This window comes from Oncorhynchus kisutch, unplaced genomic scaffold (genome assembly GCF_002021735.2).
Source record: "Oncorhynchus kisutch isolate 150728-3 unplaced genomic scaffold, Okis_V2 scaffold804, whole genome shotgun sequence".
In the NCBI taxonomy this organism is placed as follows: Eukaryota; Metazoa; Chordata; class Actinopteri; order Salmoniformes; family Salmonidae; genus Oncorhynchus; species Oncorhynchus kisutch.
The window spans coordinates 50,813-73,523 of NW_022262749.1; the positions used below are offsets into that span (position 1 = coordinate 50,813).

The 22,711-nt window shown below is 49.4% G+C and overlaps 1 protein-coding gene across 2 annotated transcripts in view; it reads right to left on the bottom strand.

The window, feature by feature from the left end:
* Positions 1 to 218: 218 nt before the first annotated feature.
* The window catches only part of LOC109886613 (cdc42 effector protein 4-like), a 34,764-nt gene continuing 12,271 nt past the window's right edge, over positions 219 to 22,711 (bottom strand). For both annotated transcript variants that reach the window (XM_031816480.1, XM_031816481.1), the window contains one exon: positions 219 to 2,471. In XM_031816480.1, coding sequence (XP_031672340.1) covers positions 1,178 to 2,287 — 1,110 coding nt within the window. In that variant the 5' untranslated portion in view covers positions 2,288 to 2,471 and the 3' untranslated portion in view covers positions 219 to 1,177. The remainder of the gene's footprint in view (positions 2,472 to 22,711) is intronic.

The following is a 22,711-nucleotide window of genomic DNA, read 5'->3' on the forward strand; positions in this document are numbered from 1 at the left end:
TGTCGTTCTGCCCCTGAACAGGCAGTTAACCCATTGTTCCCAGGCCGTCATTGAAAATAAGAATATGTTCTTAACTGACTTGCCTGGATAAATAAAGGTAAAATTTAAAAAAAATTAAAAATAGGTAGAAGGCTCTAGTCACAATGTTGTAGCTAGCAGGCTCTAGTAAAGATTCTCTACCAGGCTCTAGCATGGAAAAAGCCTCATCACAGCTGGTGGAGTGATACACACAACACAAGCCTTTTATTGTGGCAGCCAGGTCCCCATCACCGCGGTAACAGTAGATCTCTGTTCCGGCCAGACTACTTGATTACACCAACACAGTTCCACTTAACAGGCAGAGACAGAGAGGAGCTACATCATATGAAATGGCACAGATTATTAAGGAAGAAAAGCCCTTATTATTATCATTATGACACAAGTAAAGGGAATGAATAGCACTGGACAGAGGCTTAATAAAGTCATGTTTATCAACATGTTATAAGGGTCTCTCCTAAATTCACGAGTTCACACACTTGGACTGCTCTTCCATGTGACTTCTCTCAGTGTACAGACAGACAGACAGTAGCTGTAATGTGGTGTGTGTGAGGGAGAAGTTAGCAAGCTGTTCTGTATGTAACAGATGGAGTTTCTATTCATCCAGAAGGATCCCTTTCTCCCTGAAGCAGGATCCCAGTCAACATATCCCAGTCTACAGATCCCAGTCCACAGATCCCAGTCCACATGACTAAGTCCAGATGTTTGTATTCTCACAGGAAGGACAGAGGGAGCAGTTTCTTCTTCTAGCCATCCAGTCTATACGTCTCTGTTGTGATGTGGGGCTTTATAAAGCTGACTTTATACAGTACTGAATTCATCCATCTGTACTCATCCATATCCATTCAGTATAGAATCTATCCATCTGTACTCATCCATATCCATCTGTACTCATCCATATCCACTCAGTATAGAATCTATCCATCTGTACTCATCCATATCCATCTGTACTCATCCATATCCACTCAGTATAGAATCTATCCATCTGTACTCATCCATATCCATCTGTACTCATCCATATCCATCTGTACTCATCCATATCCATCTGTACTCATCCATATCCACTCAGTATAGAATCTATCCATCTGTATTAATCCACACTCATCCGCTCCATATATGGTTTGAGCTTGTACGTCTCGTTTCATACACGGATCTCATCATCCTCGTCCTCCAAGAAGGAAGAAAACTTCCCCAGCTCCTCTTCCTCAGGTGGTGCACTGAAAGTGGCACTGTTCGTATCTCCTCCGTGGAGCTGTCCGGCAGGTTTCTCCTGCTCCACGTGGGCGGAGCCAGAGGCGGAGCTGGACACAGAACAGGTATCTAATCGGTGCTGCAGGTGTTTAGGGCGGGGCTCTGGGGTGTACTCTGGGGTGTAGGGTGCACCCTCGTCCTCTCCCACCTCAGGTTCTACAGAGCTGGTTGGACTCGCAGGTACAGGGACCGCCTCCTCCTGCAGCTGCAGTAGCTCAGCTTCCGGTTCCTCTTCTTCTCCCTCCTCCTCTCCTCCCACCTCCCTTCCCAGGAGTAGTGTAGGAGAGGCCCGTCCCTCACTGCTCTTCCCCTCCTCGTATCCCAGATCATCATCCTCCTTCTCCATCACCCCCAGGATGTCCCCCAACATGGAGGGCCCCAGGTCGATGTGGAACGACATGACCGACACCGCGTGCTTCATCCCTCCTCCGTAGTACCCGCGGCTGGGGCTTGGCAGGTCAGTCAGCTCCCCAAAGCTCCTCTCATCCAGCTCCAGAGATCGGGCCCCAGCAGCGGCCCCATTAGACGGCCTGGTACCTCCACCTCCATCCTGCTCATTCAGTTGTTTCAGTGGGCTGGACGAGAGGCTCTTAGGCACCCTGTATCCTCCATCAACATGGTCACCGTTTTCATCATTGAGGAAGGGGAGAGACATGGCGTTCTTCACGAAGGTGGGCGAGCCACTGGGTGGCGCTAGCGAGCAGTCTCTCTGGTCCACTCTGGTGACGGACTGGGAGCGTTTGCTGCTGCGGAAGGTTCTGGATAAAAGCCCTGGGCGGGGGGAGTGGGGATGGGCCTGGGGTTCGGCCTGGTGGGGGGCCTCCCCGGAGTGGGTGGAGAGGAAAGAGGTGTCCCCGAAGGCGTCCCCGCTGCGACCCACGTGCATGGTGTGGCGGAAGTCCCCCAGGGGAGCGCTGATCATCTCCCGGGTCAGGTCCATACGGGAGCGGCGCTGTTTGGTCTGGGACGAACCAGATACCAGCTGCTTTAGGATGGGCATGGTTGCTGGTGGAGATCACACACCTCAGATACTCAGAGTCTGTCACACAGACACACAGTCAGTCAGTCAGGATCCCAGAAGGGCAGATCTCTCTCTTTGGGAAGTCTTCAAGGTAGATCCGTGTCACACTCATTGCAGTCCCCAGATACAATAACACATGTCTTCAGTTCCAGGGTGGCTCAATCTGAAAAGAAAGGAGGGGAAAACAACATTAGATATATATGATCATGACAAGACATTGTTTCATACCATGTCATCGTATCATTGCTCTGAAACAAGAGTGGATAACAACGTGTTTTTGATCAAAACAAACTCCGATCTGACACCACTTTACAATGGACCAGTGGTCCAGTCCGGTCTCCTGATGCATACCGATTAACAATTTTACTGTATTACCGATTAACAATATTACTGATTAACAATATTACTGTATTACCGATTAACAATATTACTGATTAACAATATTACTGATTAACAATATTACTTAATCACAGTATTTTTTTATTGTACCTTTATTTAACTAGGAAAGTCAGTTAAGAACTAATTATTTCAATGACGGTCTAGGAACAGTGGGTTAACTGGCCTAGGAACAGTGGGTTAACTGGTCTAGGAACAGTGGGTTAACTGGCCTAGGAACAGTGGGTTAACTGGTCTAGGAACAGTGGGTTAACTGGCCTAGGAACAGTGGGTTAACTGGCCTAGGAACAGTGGGTTAACTGGCCTAGGAACAGTGGGTTAACTGGCCTAGGAACAGTGGGTTAACTGGCCTAGGAACAGTGGGTTAACTGGCCTAGGAACAGTGGGTTAACTGGCCTAGGAACAGTGGGTTAACTGGTCTAGGAACAGTGGGTTAACTGGCCTAGGAACAGTGGGTTAACTGGTCTAGGAACAGTGGGTTAACTGCCTTGTTAAGGGGCAGAACGACAGCTCGGGGATTCGAACTTGCAACCTTTCGGTTACTAGCCCTACGCTCTAACCACTAGTCTACCCTGCCACCGTATTACTGATTGAACTGTCTTTGTTTGTGTTCCTGTCGGTCTGACTGACATGGAGGGATCTCTCTCTGGCACCTGGTGGTGCAGCAAGAGACTGGACTGTACCACTGCTACATCGTAGAGGGGTGTTTGGGATGCATCAGGAGACTGGACTAGAAAAGCCAAACTGTTAAACCCCAGAAAAGTCCTATATGAACCCAGAGAGAAAGAGCCAAACTGTTAAACCCCAGACCAGGCCTATATGAACCCAGAGAGAAAGAGCTAAACTGTTAAACCCCAGACCAGTCCTATATGAACCCAGAGAGAAAGAGCCAAACTGTTAAACCCCAGACCAGTCCTATATGAACCCAGAGAGAAAGAGCCAAACTGTTAAACCCCAGACCAGTCCTATATGAACCCAGAGAGAAAGAGCCAAACTGTTAAACCCCAGACCAGGCCTATATGAACCCAGAGAGAAAGAGCCAAACTGTTAAACCCCAGACCAGGCCTATATGAACCCAGAGAGAAAGAGCCAAACTGTTAAACCCCAGACCAGGCCTATATGAACCCAGAGAGAAAGAGCCAAACTGTTAAACCCCAGACCAGGCCTATATGAACCCAGAGAGAAAGAGCCAAACTGTTAAACCCCAGACCAGGCCTATATGAACCCAGAGAGAAAGAGCCAAACTGTTAAACCCCAGACCAGTCCTATATGAACCCAGAGAGAAAGAGCCAAACTGTTAAACCCCAGACCAGGCCTATATGAACCCAGAGAGAAAGAGCCAAACTGTTAAACCCCAGACCAGGCCTATATGAACCCAGAGAGAAAGAGCCAAACTGTTAAACCCCAGACCAGGCCTATATGAACCCAGAGAGAAAGAGCCAAACTGTTAAACCCCAGACCAGGCCTATATGAACCCAGAGAGAAAGAGCCAAACTGTTAAACCCCAGACCAGGCCTATATGAACCCAGAGAGAAAGAGCCAAACTGTTAAACCCCAGACCAGGCCTATATGAACCCAGAGAGAAAGAGCCAAACTGTTAAACCCCAGACCAGGCCTATATGAACCCAGAGAGAAAGAGCCAAACTGTTACCAATGGTCTTCTAATAGTACTTAATGGTGGAAGAAGATAACTGTTCTATTTTGCCTTTGAAAATGTCCTCGTCGTAGACACAACAGTAGCATAATGTAGTGTAAACAGTGGAACATAGCCTCGGCCAGAGGGGGGAACAAAACATCCCTCCTTTTAATTTAAAACAGGAAACTGTCCTTGTCTTTTTATTATTATTATTTTACTCTGTTTATTAAGTTTCACACAAACCCACACACACACACACACACACACACACACACACACACACACACACACACAGTACCACACACAGAGACACAGACACACACACACACACAGACACAGACACAGACACAGACACAGACACAGACACAGACACAGACACAGACACAGACGACACAGACACACACACACACACACACACACACACACACAGAAACAGAAATAATATACTCAACTAGAAGAAAGAAAAAATACAAAGAAAAAAATGTCTTTAAAGATCCCAGACTTTAGACAAGTTAAACACACCAGGCAGAAGGCTACAAAGGTTAAAGGGCAATCTGTAGTACAGGGACAGAGCAAACACCTCCCCATTGTTCCTGTAAACAGACAAGGGATAAGGGTGGAGAAATGCAACCACTCACAAACACCTCACCATTGTTCCTGTAAACAGTCAAGGGATAAGGGTGGAGAAATGCAGCCACTCACAGAGAGTCATGGCCACAGACCGACCATCCACTAGGACACAATGCTTTAAAAAATAATCATAAATAAAATAGAATGATTGTTCATGTAGGGGTGAACAAAATGTAACAATAACTGGGAAAAACAAGCTCACACTTCAGTCTCTGACCGGGCAACATGAACAAGGCATTCGCGGGTCTCGTTATCTTTTTTGACACTATAGTGATGTAACCAGTGAGAAACAACCTTGACGGGAGGGAACAGACCAGATCAGGCTGATATAGAGGCCATGCTGCTATAGGGAACAGACCAGATCAGGCTGATATAGAGGCCATGCTGCTATAGGAAACAGACCAGATCAGGCTGATATAGAGGCCATGCTGCTATAGAGAACAGACCAGATCAGGCTGATATAGAGGCCATGCTGCTTATAGGGAACAGACCAGATCAGGCTGATATAGAGGCCATGCTGCTATAGGGAACAGACCAGATCAGGCTGATATAGAGGCCATGCTGCTTATAGAGAACAGACCAGATCAGGCTGATATAGAGGCCATGCTGTTTAGAGGGAACAGACCAGATCAGGCTGATATAGAGGCCATGCTGCTATAGAGAACAGACCAGATCAGGCTGATATAGAGGCCATGCTGCTATAGGGAACAGACCAGATCAGGCTGATATAGAGGCCATGCTGCTATAGAGAACAGACCAGATCAGGCTGATATAGAGGCCATGCTGCTATAGGGAACAGACCAGATCAGGCTGATATAGAGGCCATGCTGCTATAGGGAACAGACCAGATCAGGCTGATATAGAGGCCATGCTGCTATAGGGAACAGACCAGATCAGGCTGATATAGAGGCCATGCTGCTTATAGGGAACAGACCAGATCAGGCTGATATAGAGGCCATGCTGCTTATAGGGAACAGACCAGATCAGGCTGATATAGAGGCCATGCTGCTTATAGAGAACAGACCAGATCAGGCTGATATAGAGGCCATGCTGCTATAGGGAACAGACCAGATCAGGCTGATATAGAGGCCATGCTGCTATAGAGAACAGACCAGATCAGGCTGATATAGAGGCCATGCTGCTATAGGGAACAGACCAGATCAGGCTGATATAGAGGCCATGCTGCTATAGAGAACAGACCAGATCAGGCTGATATAGAGGCCATGCTGCTATAGGGAACAGACCAGATCAGGCTGATATAGAGGCCATGCTGCTATAGGGAACAGACCAGATCAGGCTGATATAGAGGCCATGCTGCTTATAGGGAACAGACCAGATCAGGCTGATATAGAGGCCATGCTGCTATAGGGAACAGACCAGATCAGGCTGATATAGAGGCCATGCTGCTTATAGGGAACAGACCAGATCAGGCTGATATAGAGGCCATGCTGCTATAGGGAACAGACCAGATCAGGCTGATATAGAGGCCATGCTGCTATAGGGAACAGACCAGATCAGGCTGAAACAGAGGCCATGCTGTTTTTAGTGAACAAACAGAACTATGCCCTTCAGCTAGGGAAGGCAGGTGATGCAGTAGGGGTGTGTGTGTGTGTGTGTGTGTACTCAGAGCATTCCTCCAGGATAGAGAGATGAGTCCTGACAGGCAGGCACCTGACAACGCACATTACTGCATCACTGTTATGACCCGCAGTGTTCAGACCAGACTCTTCTACTGCCCTGACCTCACCCCTATAGTCACCCCAGGCTGCTGCTATAGGTCACCCCGGGCCGCTGCTATAGGTCACACCGGGCCGCTGCTATAGGTCACACCGGGCCGCTGCTATAGGTCACCCCGGGCCGCTGCTATAGGTCACCCCGGGCCGCTGCTATAGGTCACCCCGGGCCGCTGCTATAGGTCACCCCGGGCCGCTGCTATAGGTCACCCCGGGCCGCTGCTATAGGTCACCCCGGGCCGCCGCTATAGGTCACCCCGGGCCGCCGCTATAGGTCACCCCGGGCCGCTGCTATAGTCACCCCGGGCCGCTGCTATTGTCACCCCGGGCCGCTGCTATTGTCACCCCGGGCCGCTGCTATTGTCACCCCGGGCCGCTGCTATAGTCACCCCGGCCCGCTGCTATTATAGGTCACCCCAGGCCGCTGCTATAGGTCACCCCAGGCTGCTGACCTGAAGGAGAGGGGCACTACAATAGAAATCAGGTTGGCTAATAGAAAGAGCTGCAGTGCTTCAGTGAAACATGTGAAAGTCAACCAGGAAACATAGTCACACATGAAAATGATGCAACATGCAATGCTGAAATCTCATCCTAATAAGGGTCCCTACAAATCAATATGTACCACACACAGACCTACATGCATAGTACACAAATACTGCCTCAACCCATCACCCATGTACTGACCTGCTCCACTGCTTCAACCCATCACACATGTACTGACCTGCTCCACTACGTCAACCAATCACCCATGTACTGACCTGCTCCACTGCTTCTACCCATCACCCATGTACTGACCTGCTCCACTTTTTCTACCCATCACCCATGAACTGACCTGCTCCACTTCCTCAACCCATCACCCATGTACTGACCTGCTCCACTGCTTCAACCCATCACCCATGAACTGACCTGCTCCACTGCCTCAACCCATCACCCATGAACTGACCTGCTCCACTGCCTCAACCCATCACCCATGTACTGACCTGCTCCACTGCTTCAACCCATCACACATGTACTGACCTGCTCCACTACGTCAACCCATCACCCACGTACTGACCTGCTCCACTGCTTCTACCCATCACCCACGTACTGACCTGCTCCACTGCCTCAACCCATCACCCACGAACTGACCTGCTCCACTGCCTCAACCCATCACCCACGAACTGACCTGCTCCACTGCCTCAACCCATCACCCACGTACTGACCTGCACCACTGCTTCAACCCATCACCCATGTACTGACCTGCTCCACTGCTTCAACCCATCACCCATGTACTGACCTGCACCACTGCTTCAACCCATCACCCATGTACTGACCTGCTCCACTGCTTCAACCCATCACCCATGTACTGACCTGCTCCACTGCTTCAACCCATCACCCATGTACTGACCTGCTCCACTGCTTCAACCCATCACCCATGTACTGACCTGCTCCACTGCTTCAACCCATCACCCATGTACTGACCTGCTCCACTGCTTCAACCCATCACCCATGTACTGACCTGCTCCACTGCTTCAACCCATCACCCATGTACTGACCTGCTCCACTGCTTCAACCCATCACCCATGTACTGACCTGCTCCACTGCTTCAACCCATCACCCATGTACTGACCTGCTCCACTGCTTCAACATATCACCCATGTACTGACCTGCTCCACTGCTTCAACCCATCACCCATGTACTGACCTGCTCCACTGCTTCAACCCATCACCCATGTACTGACCTGCTCCACTGCTTCAACCCATCACCCATGTACTGACCTGCTCCACTGCTTCAACCCATCACCCATGTACTGACCTGCTCCACTGCTTCAACCCATCACCCATATACTGACCTGCTCCACTGCTTCAACAAATCACCCATGTACTGACCTGCTCCACTGCTTCAACCCATCACCCATGTACTGACCTGCTCCACTGCTTCAACCCATCACCCATGTACTGACCTGCTCCACTGCTTCAACACATCACCCATGTACTGACCTGCTCCACTGCTTCAACCCATCACCCATGTACTGACCTGCTCCACTGCTTCAACACATCACCCATGTACTGACCTGCTCCACTGACAATACCTGTATCTGATCTGATGACGCGGCTGTCTCTTCCTTTGTGTACTCCAGTCAGGCTTCACTCCTTCCAGATCTCTCTCCTCCTAGCTCTGCTCTCATAACACATTTAGAAAGTCTCGGTTGAGGATGGGTGGTGGAGGGGAAAACCACAGATTTTGACTGCCGAGGTTTCCTGGTAGCAGGCAGCAGTGTTCAGCCCAGCAGAGCCTTCGACCTCGTTCTCGCTCTCTCTCCGAGGCTCCGCCCCTCTGCCAGTCGAGGCACAGCCTCAATCCACTTCCTGTTTATAATGCCCTTACCTGCTGTTGTCTCCACGGCAACCACACTCTTGCTGCTTCTGTCTCCGTGGTTACCAACCCCCCCCCCCCCTGCAAGGCAAGCGGACGACACTACTTCCTGTCTGTATGAATGTCTGAGGGCTGCAGAGGCATCAAGCGTGCGTGTGTGTGTGTGTGTGTGTACATTGCAGAGGAATCAAGTGTCAGCCTTCAATCAGAAGCTTTGCACGCGTGCTACCACATGCCCTCTTCCCTGGTCTACGCCACATGCCCTCTTCCCTGGTCTACGCCACATGCCCTCTTCCCTGGTCTACGCCACATGCCCTCTTCCCTGGTCTACGCCACATGCCCTCTTCCTGGTCTACGCCACATGCCCTCTTCCCTGGTCTACGCCACATGCCCTCTTCCCTGGTCTACGCCACATGCCCTCTTCCCTGGTCTACGCCACATGCCCTCTTCCCTGGTCTACGCCACATGCCCTCTTCCCTGGTCTACGCCACATGCCCTCTTCCCTGGTCTACGCCACATGCCCTCTTCCCTGGTCTACGCCACATGCCCTCTTCCCTGGTCTACGCCACATGCCCTCTTCCCTGGTCTACGCCACATGCCCTCTTCCCTGGTCTACGCCACATGCCCTCTTCCCTGGTCTACGCCACATGCCCTCTTCCCTGGTCTACGCCACATGCCCTCTTCCCTGGTCTACGCCACATGCCCTCTTCCCTGGTCTACGCCACATGCCCTCTTCCCTGGTCTACGCCACATGCCCTCTTCCCTGGTCTACGCCACATGCCCTCTTCCCTGGTCTACGCCACATGCCCTCTTCCCTGGTCTACGCCACATGCCCTCTTCCCTGGTCTACGCCACATGCCCTCTTCCCTGGTCTACACCACATGCCCTCTTCCCTGGTCTACACCACATGCCCTCTTCCCTGGTCTACACCACATGCCCTCTTCCCTGGTCTACACCACATGCCCTCTTCCCTGGTCTACACCACATGCCCTCTTCCCTGGTCTACACCACATGTCCTCTTCCCTGGTCTACACCACATGTCCTCTTCCCTGGTCTACACCACATGTCCTCTTCCCTGGTCTACACCACATGTCCTCTTCCCTGGTCTACACCACATGTCCTCTTCCCTGGTCTACACCACATGTCCTCTCCCTGGTCTACACCACATGTCCTCTCCCTGGTCTACACCACATGTCCTCTCCCTGGTCTACACCACATGTCCTCTCCCTGGTCTACACCTAGGGTTGCACATTTTGGGGAATATTCAGAGGTGGAAATGTTCCGTGGGAATTAACGGGAATTAACTGGAATACGTGGGAATTAACTGGAATACGTGGGAATTAACTGGAATACGTGGGAATTAACTGGAATACGTGGGAATTAACAGAAAAATATGCAAGTTAATATTTATACCATTTAAAAAGATGTTTATTTGCATTGGATATATTTACCATATCATATGGAGACAAACCTTTTACCTCATAAGAAGACAATAGCAAATGATTAAGTACTTCCATAGAAGAAAAAAAAAAAGAATTTAGTTACGAATTGAACTTTAATTAAATGAGTTAACTCTTCACATGGGATGATTTCACTGAACAACAAAAGGGAATATTGAATGATCCAATGCATCTCCCAAAAATGTTTTCAACATGCATCTGTAAAATGATATTCTAGAAACTAAACCTTTGGTTGTCTTCCTCTCAGGCTTCCATGTCTTCTCCTTGGACCTCCTCAATGTCCACCTCTTGAACATCAGACTCTGAGGCCTCATCTTCACTGTCACTTTCCAACCTTGTTAAGGATGGCTCGTTGTCAGGCTCAAAATGCCTCAAAATTGCCTGGATGGCCACCAACTATTCAACCCTTGTATTGGTCAGCCTGTTGCGTGCTTTGGTGTGTGTGTTCCCAAACAAGGACCAGCTGAGCTCCGAGGCGGCTGATGTTGGTGAGATTTGGAGAATGATCTAGGCAACAGGAAAGAGCCTCATATCCACAAAGTCCCTTCCTCCAGGAGGCTGACATGTTGGCACGACTGCCATATTGCATCTCCATCACAAAGCCCTTGCTTGGAAGTGTACTTCGCCAGACTGCCAAGAACCATGCCCTCACCCACGTCAAGGTGGCAAGACATGGTAGTGATGACACCATAGGCCTTGTTGATCTCTGCACCAGACAGGATGCTCTTGCCAGCATACTTGGGGTCCAACATGTACGCTGCGGCGTGTTTGGGCTTCAGGCCGAAGTCTTCACGCTTTTGGTGTATTTCAGAACTGCAGTTTCCTCTGCTTGGAGCAACAGGGCAGGGCAATACGGATTTATTCTCTTACATCTGCAAGCAGAGTCCGAACATCAGACAGGATGACATTGTCTCCCCCAATCCGTGCAATGGCTACTGCTATAGGTTTCAGGAGTTTCAGGCTGTTTACCACTCTCTCCCAAAATACATCATCCAGGAGGATTCTCTTGATGGGGCTGTCCATATCGGCAGACTGTGACACGGCCATTTCTTGGAGAGACTCCTTCCCCTCCAGAAGACCGTCAAACATAATGACAACACCACCCCAACAGGTGTTGCTGGGCAGCTTCAATGTGGTGCTCTTATTCTTCTCACTTTGCTTGGTGAGGCAGATTGCTGCTATAACTTGATGACCCTTCACATACCTAACCATTTCCTTGGCTCTCTTGTAGAGTGTATCCATTGTTTTCAGTGTCATGATTTCCTTGAGGAGCAGAATCAATTCATGAGCAGCACAGCCAATGGGTGTGATGTGAGGGTAGGACTCCTCCACTTAAGACCAAGCAGCCTTCATGTTCGCAGCATTGTCTGTCCCCAGTGCAAACTCCTTCTGTGGTCCAAGGTCATTGATGACTGCCTTCAGCTCATCTGCAATGTAGAGATCGGTGTGTCTGTTGTCCCTTGTGTCTGGACCATGCTATCGATAAGGAGTCTGATTCATCATTTTCATCTCGAATAGAAGTAGAGGAACTTTTGTCAGAGGTTGTGAGCCCTGGGGGAACTTTATGCACTTGGCCAGATGATTCTGCATCTGTTGTATTCTTCACATATGATTTGGCACCGTATTTGTCCAGTTGGTAGTTTAATCTTCCCCAATAACTCGTCACAATTCCACACAATTCCATGTACAGATAAATTGTTAAGTAGTTAAATTAAAACAACTCCTTTGTAAGATAAATGTTTTGAATTTTAACATGTATGGAAAGAGGTGAATTAACACTCCTCAGTTAACAGGCTCAAGCAAGCTAAAACCCACATGGTAGCAAAAACTAACTAGCAGAAATTGTTAACAAGTTAGAAATGATTTAAACACATTATGCTATAGGCTACTATTTACTAGTTAACAAAAAAAATTATGTCAAAATATATTCACCCCACCCAGTATTGTAATCAAAACCTACCAGAAAGCATGTAGTTGTTGGCTGAGACAGTGTAGTAGTGTGGGCTCAATAGCATCTCATTAGTGTGCAAGATCTTGAGAACCAGAAGTACATGTGATGGAAGAATGCACTGTGCATGCAGAAGGAAAGTTTAACTAAAATATGCCACAAGACTTAGAATCCCTTATGTGTATCCCACAAAAAAAGTTATTTTTTTATTTGACCTTTATTTAACTAGGCAAGTCAGTTAAGAACTCATTTTTATTTTCAATGACGGCCTAGGAACAGTGGGTTAGTGGGTTAACCTCCTTGTTCAGGGGCAGAATGACAGATTTTTACCTTGTCAGCTAGGGGATTCGATCTTGCAACCTTCAGGTTACTGCTCTAACCACTAGGGTACCGGCTAATTCTTCCCGATCGACGCAAGACGCCCGCTTCCCAATCGACGCAAGACGCCCTCTTTCTTACAAGACGCCCTCTTTCTTACAAGACGCCCTCTTTCTTACAAGACGCCCTCTTTCTTACAAGACGCCCTCTTTCTTACAAGACGCCCTCTTTCTTACAAGACGCCCTCTTTCTTACAAGACGCCCTCTTTCTTACAAGACGCCCTCTTTCTTACAAGACGCCCTCTTTCTTACAAGACGCCCTCTTTCTTACAAGACGCCCTCTTTCTTACAAGACGCCCTCTTTCTTACAAGACGCCCTCTTTCTTACAAGAAGTCCTTTGAGCAGTGAAAAGCCATCGCTTGCCGGTCCCTGATTTGGAAAAGACTGAGAAACACTGCACTGTTTATTCACCACAAGTAACACATTAGATAAGATACCCACTTCACCTGCTTTTCTTGGTACACATTGTACAGCATGTGACAAATCCTGACTAATATAGTGAAAGTATATCAGTAGTTTCCTGATGTCAGAGAAATCCAATCCAACATAGGTTGGCAGCCAAATAGCTTGATCTAATAACACCAGCCATGTTACGGAACAACATCCGTCTAGCTGTAGTGAGTAAATAAAAGTCTGTTTTAGTTTCCATGACAAGTGATGTTTCTGTTGATAGGCTGGTCTAAAACACACAAACACAGGGGCTGCAGCGGATACATACCCAAACATGTTTGTTGTTACCCAGCATCCTCCACTGAATGCTTGTATGGAAAGAAAATGGAAGCAGGAATAATTAAAAGCCAGACAAAGAGAGCTGTATATTTATGAGACACTGCTTCTGGGTGGCATGATGATGATCTGACAGGAAAGCAACCAGTACATGAAATATGTAGTAGTCCATTGGAAAGAAACTAAGAAAGCCCTCCCTCCCTCTGCTCCCACAAGCCCTCCCTCCCTCTGCTCCCACAAGCCCTCCCTCCCTCCCTCTGCTCCCACAAGCCCTCCCTCCCTCCCTCTGCTCCCACAAGCCCTCCCTCCCTCTGCTCCCACAAGCCCTCCCTCCCTCCCTCTGCTCCCACAAGCCCTCCCTCCCTCCCTCTGCTCCCACAAGCCCTCCCTCCCTCCCTCCGCTCACACAAGCCCTCCCTCCCTCCCTCCGCTCCCACAAGCCCTCCCTCCCTCTGCTCCTCCTCTCAGGCCTCAAGCACACTCTCCCTCTCCATCTATGACCCCACTCTCCCTTCCTCTCGCTCTCCCTCCACTCCACCCTTCAGGCCTCAAGCGCGCGCTGCCTTAAATGGCACCCGACATGGGGACCCAGATGTTAAGTTTACTACAAGCTCTACGCAAACTCAAGTCTGAGGATTACGAAATAGTTTTTTTTTTGTCACAAAAAAGGGGTGGCTCCTTGTAATACGCTCCATTCGACTGACTTTCTTACTACGTGAACATTTTGACACGCGTATCAGGCCTTCCACAGACGTGGTGGTCGCTTCGTTCCTTGATCGGATCTATACAGTATATAGGCTATTCATCAAAGAAGCCTATTTTGAATTTATAATCTCAGTGAATGTTCAAACAGTAAACCAAACAACAAGAACGTTATTTATTTATTTACTTATTTTGTACATAATGTTGCCACTACTGTCTCTTATGACCAAAAATCATTTCTACTGCGATTCAGGACTGCGATTACTCAGCACGGACTAGCAGAACCCCTTTATTCCTTTCAGGACCTTGACGAGCCCGACGAGAAGGATGCTTCCTCAGGAACAGGCCCCGATCACCGTGATCACCGTGAAGAGGCCGGAGAAAGAGGTGCCGAAGGTCCGGCTGCCTTCTGAGAATTCGCAGGCGATCTGATAAACACCCACTTCCCTCCATTCTGCTAGCAAACATGCAATCTTTGCACAATAAAATCGGCAAGTTATTGGGAAGATTAAACTACCAACTGGACATTAAAAACTGTAACATCTTATGCTTCACGGAGTCGTGGCTGAACGACAACATCAACATACAGCTGGCTGGTTATACGATGTAACGGCAGGATAGAACAGCAGCATCTGGTAAGACAAGGGAAGGCGGACTATGTATTTTTGTAAACAACAGCTGGTGCATGATATCTAAGGAAGTCTTGAGCTATTGCTCGCCTGAGGTAGAGTTTCTCATGATAAGCTGTAGACCACACTACCTACCGAGAGAGTTTTCATCTGTGTTCTTTGTAGTTGTTTACATACCACCACAGTCAGAGGCTGGCACTAAGACAGCACTGAATGAGCTGTTTTCTTCCATAAGAAAACAAGAAAACGCTCATCCAGAGGCAGCGCTCCTCGTAGCCGGGGACTTTAATGCAGGGAAACTTAAATCCGTTTTACCTCATTTCTATCAGCATGTTAAATGTGCAACCAAAGGAAAAATAACTCTGGACCACCTATCACAGCTCTCCCTCCTTTGGCAAATCTGACCATAATTCTATCCTCCCGATTCCTGCTTACAAGCAAAAATTAAAGCCGGAAGCACCAGTGACTCGGTCTACAAAAAAGTGATCAGATGAAGCAGATGCTAAGCTACAGGACTGTTTTGCTAGAACAGACTGGAGTATGTTCCGGAATTCCTCCGATGGCATTGAGGAGTACACCACATCAGTCACTGGCCTCATCAATAAGTGCATCGATGATGTCATCCCCACAGTATTATTCATTGACTACAGCTCAGCGTTCAACACCATAGTGCCCTCAAAGCTCATCAATAAGCTAAGGACCCTGGGACTAAACACCTCCCTCAGCAACTGGATCCTGGACTTCCTGATGGGCTGCCCCCAGGTGGTAAGGGTAACACATCTGCCGCGCTGATCCTCAACACAGGGGCCCATTAGGTGCTCAGTCCCCTCATATACTCCCTGTTCAATCATGACTGCACGGCCAGGCACGACTCCAACACCATCATTAAATTTGCAGATGACACAAGTGGTAGGCCTGATCACCAACAGCGATGAGACAGCCTATAGGGAGGAGGTCAGAGACCTGGCCGTGTGGTGCCAAAATATCAACCTCATCGACGGGGCTGCAGTGGAGCAGGTTGAGAGCTTCAAGTTCCTTGGTGTCCACATCACCAAAAAACTAACATGGTCCAAGGACACCGAGACAGTTGTGAAGAGGGCACAACAAAACCTATTCCCCCTTAGGAGACTGAAAAGATTTGGCATGGGTCCTCAGATCCTCAAAAAGGTCCTACAGCTGCACCATCGAGAGCATCCTGACTGGTTGCATCACTGCTTGGTACGGCAACTGCTCGGCTTCCAACCGCAAGGCTCTACAGAGGGTAATGCGAACGGCCCAGTGCATCACCGGGGCCAAGCTTCCTGTCACCCAGGACCTCTATACCAGGTGGTGTCAGAGGAAGGCCCTAAAAATTGTCAAAGACTGCAGCCAGCCATAGACTGTTCTCTCTGCTACCGCACGGCAAGCGTTACCGGAGTTCCAAGTCTAAGCCCAAAAGGCTTCTAAACAGCTTCTACCCCCAAGTCTTAAGACTCCTGAACATCTAATCACATGGTTACCCAGACTACTTGCAGTGCCCCCCCCCTCCCCCCTCCCTCTCTTTTACACCGCTGCTACTCTGTAGTCATCTATGCATAGTCTCTTTAATAAAACATGTACAAACTACCTCAAATAACTGGTGCCCCTGTATATAGTCTGCATGTTGACTCTGTATCCCCCTGTATATAGCCTGCATGTTGACTCTGTATCCCCCTGTATATAGCCTGCATGTTGACTCTGTATCGGTACACCCCTGTATATAGTCTGCATGTTGACTCTGTATCCCCCTGTATATAGCCTGCATGTTGACTCTGTATCGGTACACCCCTGTATATAGTCTGCATGTTGACTCTGTATCCCCCTGTATATAGTCTGCATGTTGACTCTGTATCGGTACACCCCTGTATATAGTCTGCACGTTGACTCTGTATCGGTACACCCCTGTATATAGCCTGCATGTTGACTCTGTATCGGTACACCCCTGTATATAGTCTGCATGTTGACTCTGTATCGGTACACCCCTGTATATAGTCTGCATGTTGACTCTGTATCGGTACACCCCTGTATATAGTCTGCATGTTGACTCTGTATCGGTACACCCCTGTATATAGTCTGCATGTTGACTCTGTATCGGTACACCCCTGTATATAGTCTGCATGTTGACTCTGTATCGGTACACCCCTGTATATAGTCTGCATGTTGACTCTGTATCGGTACACCCCTGTATATAGTCTGCATGTTGACTCTGTATCGGTACACCCCTGTATATAGTCTGCATGTTGACTCTGTATCGGTACACCCCTGTATATAGCCTGCACATTGACTCTGTACACCCCTGTATATAGCCTGCACATTGACTCTGTACACCCCTGTATATAGCCTGCACATTGACTCTGTACACCCCTGTATATAGCCTGCACATTGACTCTGTACACCCCTGTATTTAGCCTGCACGTTGACTCTGTACACCCCTGTATATAGCCTGCACATTGACTCTGTACCGGTACAAGCTTGTTATGTTTTTCCCCAGGCTAAAGCCAGCTAGTCGGGCTGCCGGCAAGCTACTACTAGCAAGGGAAGGAGAATCATTCATAAGCAAATGCCAGTCTATAATACACTTTTGCGAAAGGATTATAAACCACAATTTGCAAAGACCAAGTCCCCTCTACTTTCACTGCACAAGACTGTGTGTGTTGAATGTCAGATCATCAGTTGAGATGTTTCACAGCACCCACAGTATGTTATGCATGGTTCATTTCTCTGACATCCTGCTAGCTCAGGCCCCATAATTCACTTCTGGGTCAAAGGTCAGGGTCGTGCTGAGTGTGTTGGGGTGTGGGAGGAAGGCAATGTTTAGACTGAATGTCTCTCTCCACCCTTTTTGATCTTTCTCATTATCTCTCTCGCTCTACCTCTCTCTCTCTCTCTGAACATTGTGAAATATGGTTTGCAACATACAGTCTACGTGATATTCAAGCATTTAAATCCCATCGGGGATAATGAATACTTTAGTACAGTGATGACAGAACACTGCAATCTATGAATGTCCATTATAGTACAGACACCCCAGCTGTTTCTCTTCTCTGTGTTCTGACTCACGTGACATGGATGTTGCATTTTGTCAAAGAGCATGTGTGTGTGTGTGTGAGAGTGTTGTAAACGTGTTTGAAAAGTCAATTCCCAAGCAGTGACCCCCGAGTTCCCACGGTGACTCACCAACAGCCTTCACACACACACACGTTCCAATCCATCCCTAAATATGTTCCTCTTTTCCTCATCATGTGACATCTGGTCAGGAAGACATTGTGGAATTCCAGAGCGTTTTCCCAACAGTATTCTTACCCTGGGAACGCCATGGAAACGCCGTGTTAACTTTGTCTGCTTCCCAAAGGGCACCCTATTCCCTATGTAGTGCACTTCTTTTGACCAGAGCCCATAGGGCGCATCACTATACAGGACACAGGGTGTCATTGGGGACGTGCACTCTAAATGTTAGGTGTTTATAGGTTACATCTAGGTTACTGACTGTGGTATATTTCTGGTTCATTAAGACCCAACATTATGGGGAGAGAAAGCCCTGAACACTAATCATGAGAAAGGCAACGAGTGGGTTTCACGGGGCTTTAACGTTCAGCTTCCTCTAAAACAGACAGATTTCCTCCACTTCAATCAGAGTTAGAGGCAAAACACACTTGGCTTGATTGAGTTGAAAGACAAGTGCTGTGGAGTTGTACTGTTGCTACTAAAATAAATGATTCCATCACACACACACACACACACACAGTGAGGAAATGACAGCAGTAACAGTTGCTGTGGGAGCTGTAACCTGAGTTACGAGGAGAAACATTCACTAATCTCCATTCATAAATAACACTGTGCGTTATGTTTTACAACCCTCTACTGAATACCTCATCCACTCCTTCAGATTACAGAACTCTACATTACTAACAGCCCAGCTTCATTAGAGGGAGTTACTGACCCTTCAGATTACAGAACTCTACATTACTAACAGCCCAGCTCCATTAGAGAGTTACTGACCCTTCAGATTACACCATGCAGCCCATCCAACCCCAGAGAAGGTGGTATCCCCCTCCTCCACCATGCAGCCCATCCAACCCCAGAGAAGGTGGTATCCCCCTCCCCCACCATGCAGCCTATCCAACCCCAGAGGTGGCATCCCCCTCCCCCACCATGCAGCCCATCCAACCCCAGAGAAGGTGGTATCCCCTCCCCCACCATGCAGCCCATCCAACCCCAGAGAAGGTGGTATCCCCTCCCCCACCATGCAGCCCATCCATCCCCAGAGAAGGTGGTATCCCCTCCCCCACCATGCAGCCCATCCAACCCCAGAGAAGGTGGTATCCCCCACCCCACCATGCAGCCCATCCAACCCCAGAGAAGGTAGTATCCCCCACCCCACCATGCAGCCCATCCAACCCCAGAGAAGGTGGTATCCCTTCCCCCACCATGCAGCCCATCCAACCCCAGAGAAGGTAGTATCCCCTCCCCAACCATGCAGCCCATCCAACCCCAGAGAAGGTGGTATCCCCTCCCCCACCATGCAGCCCATCCAACCCCAGAGAAGGTGGTATCCCCCTCCCCCACCATGCAGCCCATCCAACCACAGAGAAGGTGGTATCCCCCTCCCCCACCATGCAGCCCATCCAACCCCAGAGAAGGTGGTATCCCCCTCCCCCTCCCCCACCATGCAGCCCATCCAACCCCAGAGAAGGTGGTATCCCCCTCCCCCACCATGCAGCCCATCCAACCCCAGAGAAGGTGGTATCCCCCTCCCCCTCCCCCACCATGCAGCCCATCCAACCCCAGAGAAGGTGGTATCCCCCTCCCCCACCATGCAGCCCATCCAACCCCAGAGAAGGTGGTATCCCCCTCCCCCTCCCCCACCATGCAGCCCATCCAACCTCAGAGAAGGTGGCTGAAGCTGGGCAGTGGCACTCAGTCAGTCTGGACAGTCAGTCTGGAGCCAATAAAACCTACTGACCTGGATAGAGTGATGAAAGGATAACCTGAGGCCATGGGGGGGGGGGGGGGGGGCTATGGCGGCTAGGCAGGCTTGTTCTAGATGTTCATTCTACACAGGGTTACCCAGACTGGGTTTCTTCAGAGATCTGCCTCTTATCCCAGTCATTCCCCAGACTGTTGGACATAAGACCTGGGAATAAGAACAGACTAGAATAGCCTTCTTCAATCTTTTACAGTAGACTCCTCTAGCTACCGATGACATTGGAAGTTTCCAGACATCGGTGACCTGGGTTATATTACACTATTCAGAGATTTGCCAGTAGCCCCGGCTGCTAGTCCAGGCTGCTAGGGCCGTCCCGGCTGCTAGTCCAGGCTGCTAGGGCCGTGCCGGACTCCTAGCAGGCTGCTAGGGCCGTGCCGGACTCCTAGCAGGCTGCTAGGGCCGTGCCGGACTCCTAGCAGGCTGCTAGGGCCGTTCCGGACTCCTAGCAGGCTGCTAGGGCCGTTCCGGACTCCTAGGGCCGTGCCGGACCGGACTCCTAGGGCCGTGCCGGACTCCTAGCAGGCTGCTAGGGCCGTGCCGGACTCCTATTATACATGTATCTAGAGAGGTTTCTGTCTGAACGTTCTGAGAGCCACTTCCTCCTCAGTAGCCAAGTGAAAAGGCTCTGTAGCCACTGCCACACTTCAGAGTTGCACGGTTTATTTCTGACAGGTTTTAAACCTGTGAAGACGTCCAGTGAAAGCAGATACGTCATTTGTTTGACACCACAACACCGCCTTGGATGCACACGATCCCGAACGCTAATCCATAAAAACATCTGCAATTCACTGCTCTGTTTTGTTTGTTTACAGCAGGTCACTTCATAGGGAACTGTCACTCTAGCATTGTTACATCACCAACATCTAGAGAATAGAGGCGTTGCCATGGCAGCCGTTCTCAAACCTGGCCAAGCACTTAATGTATGTCTCTGGGTCGTACTACACAGCCACTTACCAGAGGTGAACGTCCCATTATCTCTCCATCAGACCAACAGGGTGGGACCATGCAGACAGCAGCACAATAATGACTTGCAGTCGGGGACGTCATTTTAAATGGAGCATGTTGCACTTTCAAGAAATGCTCATTTTCAATGAATCATTGGTAGCCAAATAGATGTTCTATATTTAGAAGTCTGTCTAGGATAAATTGTCATGACGCAGAAAACATGCCTTTCTGTTGGCTGGACTGATGTCCAGAGTATATAGGCCAGAGTCAGACTAACTGTAGACCACGGTGTGAGCTGGTTACTCCTCTGTCTCTCCTCACACCTCCACCCACACAGAGGTGTGTGTTGTGAACCCTGCAGTGTGTCAACCAACCCTGTGGTGTGAACGAACAGCGTCGTGTTAAACCATAGTGCTGCCATCACCTCCAACCATCAGCGCTCACCTAACGTGTGTGTGTGAGGTCATCAGCATTGCTCGTGTCACACCTCCCACGGGGACAACATGGGGAGGCAACGTGTTCTATGGAATGCTGCTCTCTCCTCTCAGTCAGGATCCAAGAGAGACCGTTAGGAACATGTTTCTACTAGTTTCAAATAGCAGCCTGTTCCCTATATAGTCCACTACTTCTGACCAGAGCCCTATGGGGCCTAGTGCACCCTATGGGCGATCCTGCGTGGGTTTAAAAGATAAGCCTGAAAGCTAAACAAAGTGCATTCAACTATGGCTTGTTGATACAAAAGATGTTGACTGTAAGGTCAAAAGTAGTGCACTAAAACAGGGGAATATGGTGCCACTTGTGACGTAGACTCCATGTGCTGTGACCTCTGTCCTGTTACTGAGCTGCTGCTTAAACACTGACAAGAATTACAGAGGGACGGGGTCAGGGAGGGACGGGGTCAGGAAGGAGAGGAAGAGAGGGACGGGGTCAGGGTGGGGAGGAAGAGAGGGACGGGGTCAGGGAGGGGAGGAAGAGAGGGACGGGGTCAGGGAGGGGAGGAAGAGAGGGACGGGGAGGAAGAGAGGGACGGGGTCCGGGTGGGGAGGAAGAGAGGGACGGGGAGGAAGAGAGGGACGGGGTCAGGGTGGGGAGGAAGAGAGGGACGGGGTCAGGGGAGGGAGGAAGAGAGGGACGGGGTCAAGGGAGGGGAGGAAGAGAGGGACGGGGTCAGGGAGGAGAGGGGAGGAAGAGAGGGATGGGGTCAGGGAGGGGAGGGGAGGAAGAGAGGGATGGGGTCAGGGAGGGGAGGGGAGGAAGAGAGGGACGGGGTCAGGGAGGGGAGGAAGAGAGGGACGGGGTCAGGGAGGGGAGGAAGAGAGGGACGGGGTCAGGTAGGGAAGGGGAGGGACGGGGTCAGGGTGGGGAGGAAGAGAGGGACGGGGTCAGGGAGGGAGGGGAGGAAGAGAGGGACAGCAGTGGCTTCTTCCATGGTGTCCTCCCATGAACACTATTCTTGTTTAGTGTTTTACGTATCGTAGACTCGTCAACAGAGATGTTAGCATGTTCCAGAGATTTCTGTCAGTATTTAGTTGACACTCTAGGATTGTTCTTAACCTCAGTGAGCATTCTGCTCTGTGCTCTTCCAGTCATCTTTGCAGGACAACCACTCCTAGAGAGTAGCAACAGTGCTGAACTTTCTCCATTTATAGACAATTTGAACATCAAGGCTTTTAGAGATACTTTGGTAACCATTTCCAGCTTTATGCAAGTCAAAATTCTGATTCTCAAGATCTTGCACACCAATGAGATGCTATTGAGCCCACACTACTACACTGTCTGACCCAAGGACTACACGCTTTCTGGTAAGTTTTGATTACAATACTGGGTGGGTTGAAAATATTTTTTGTTAACTTGTAAAT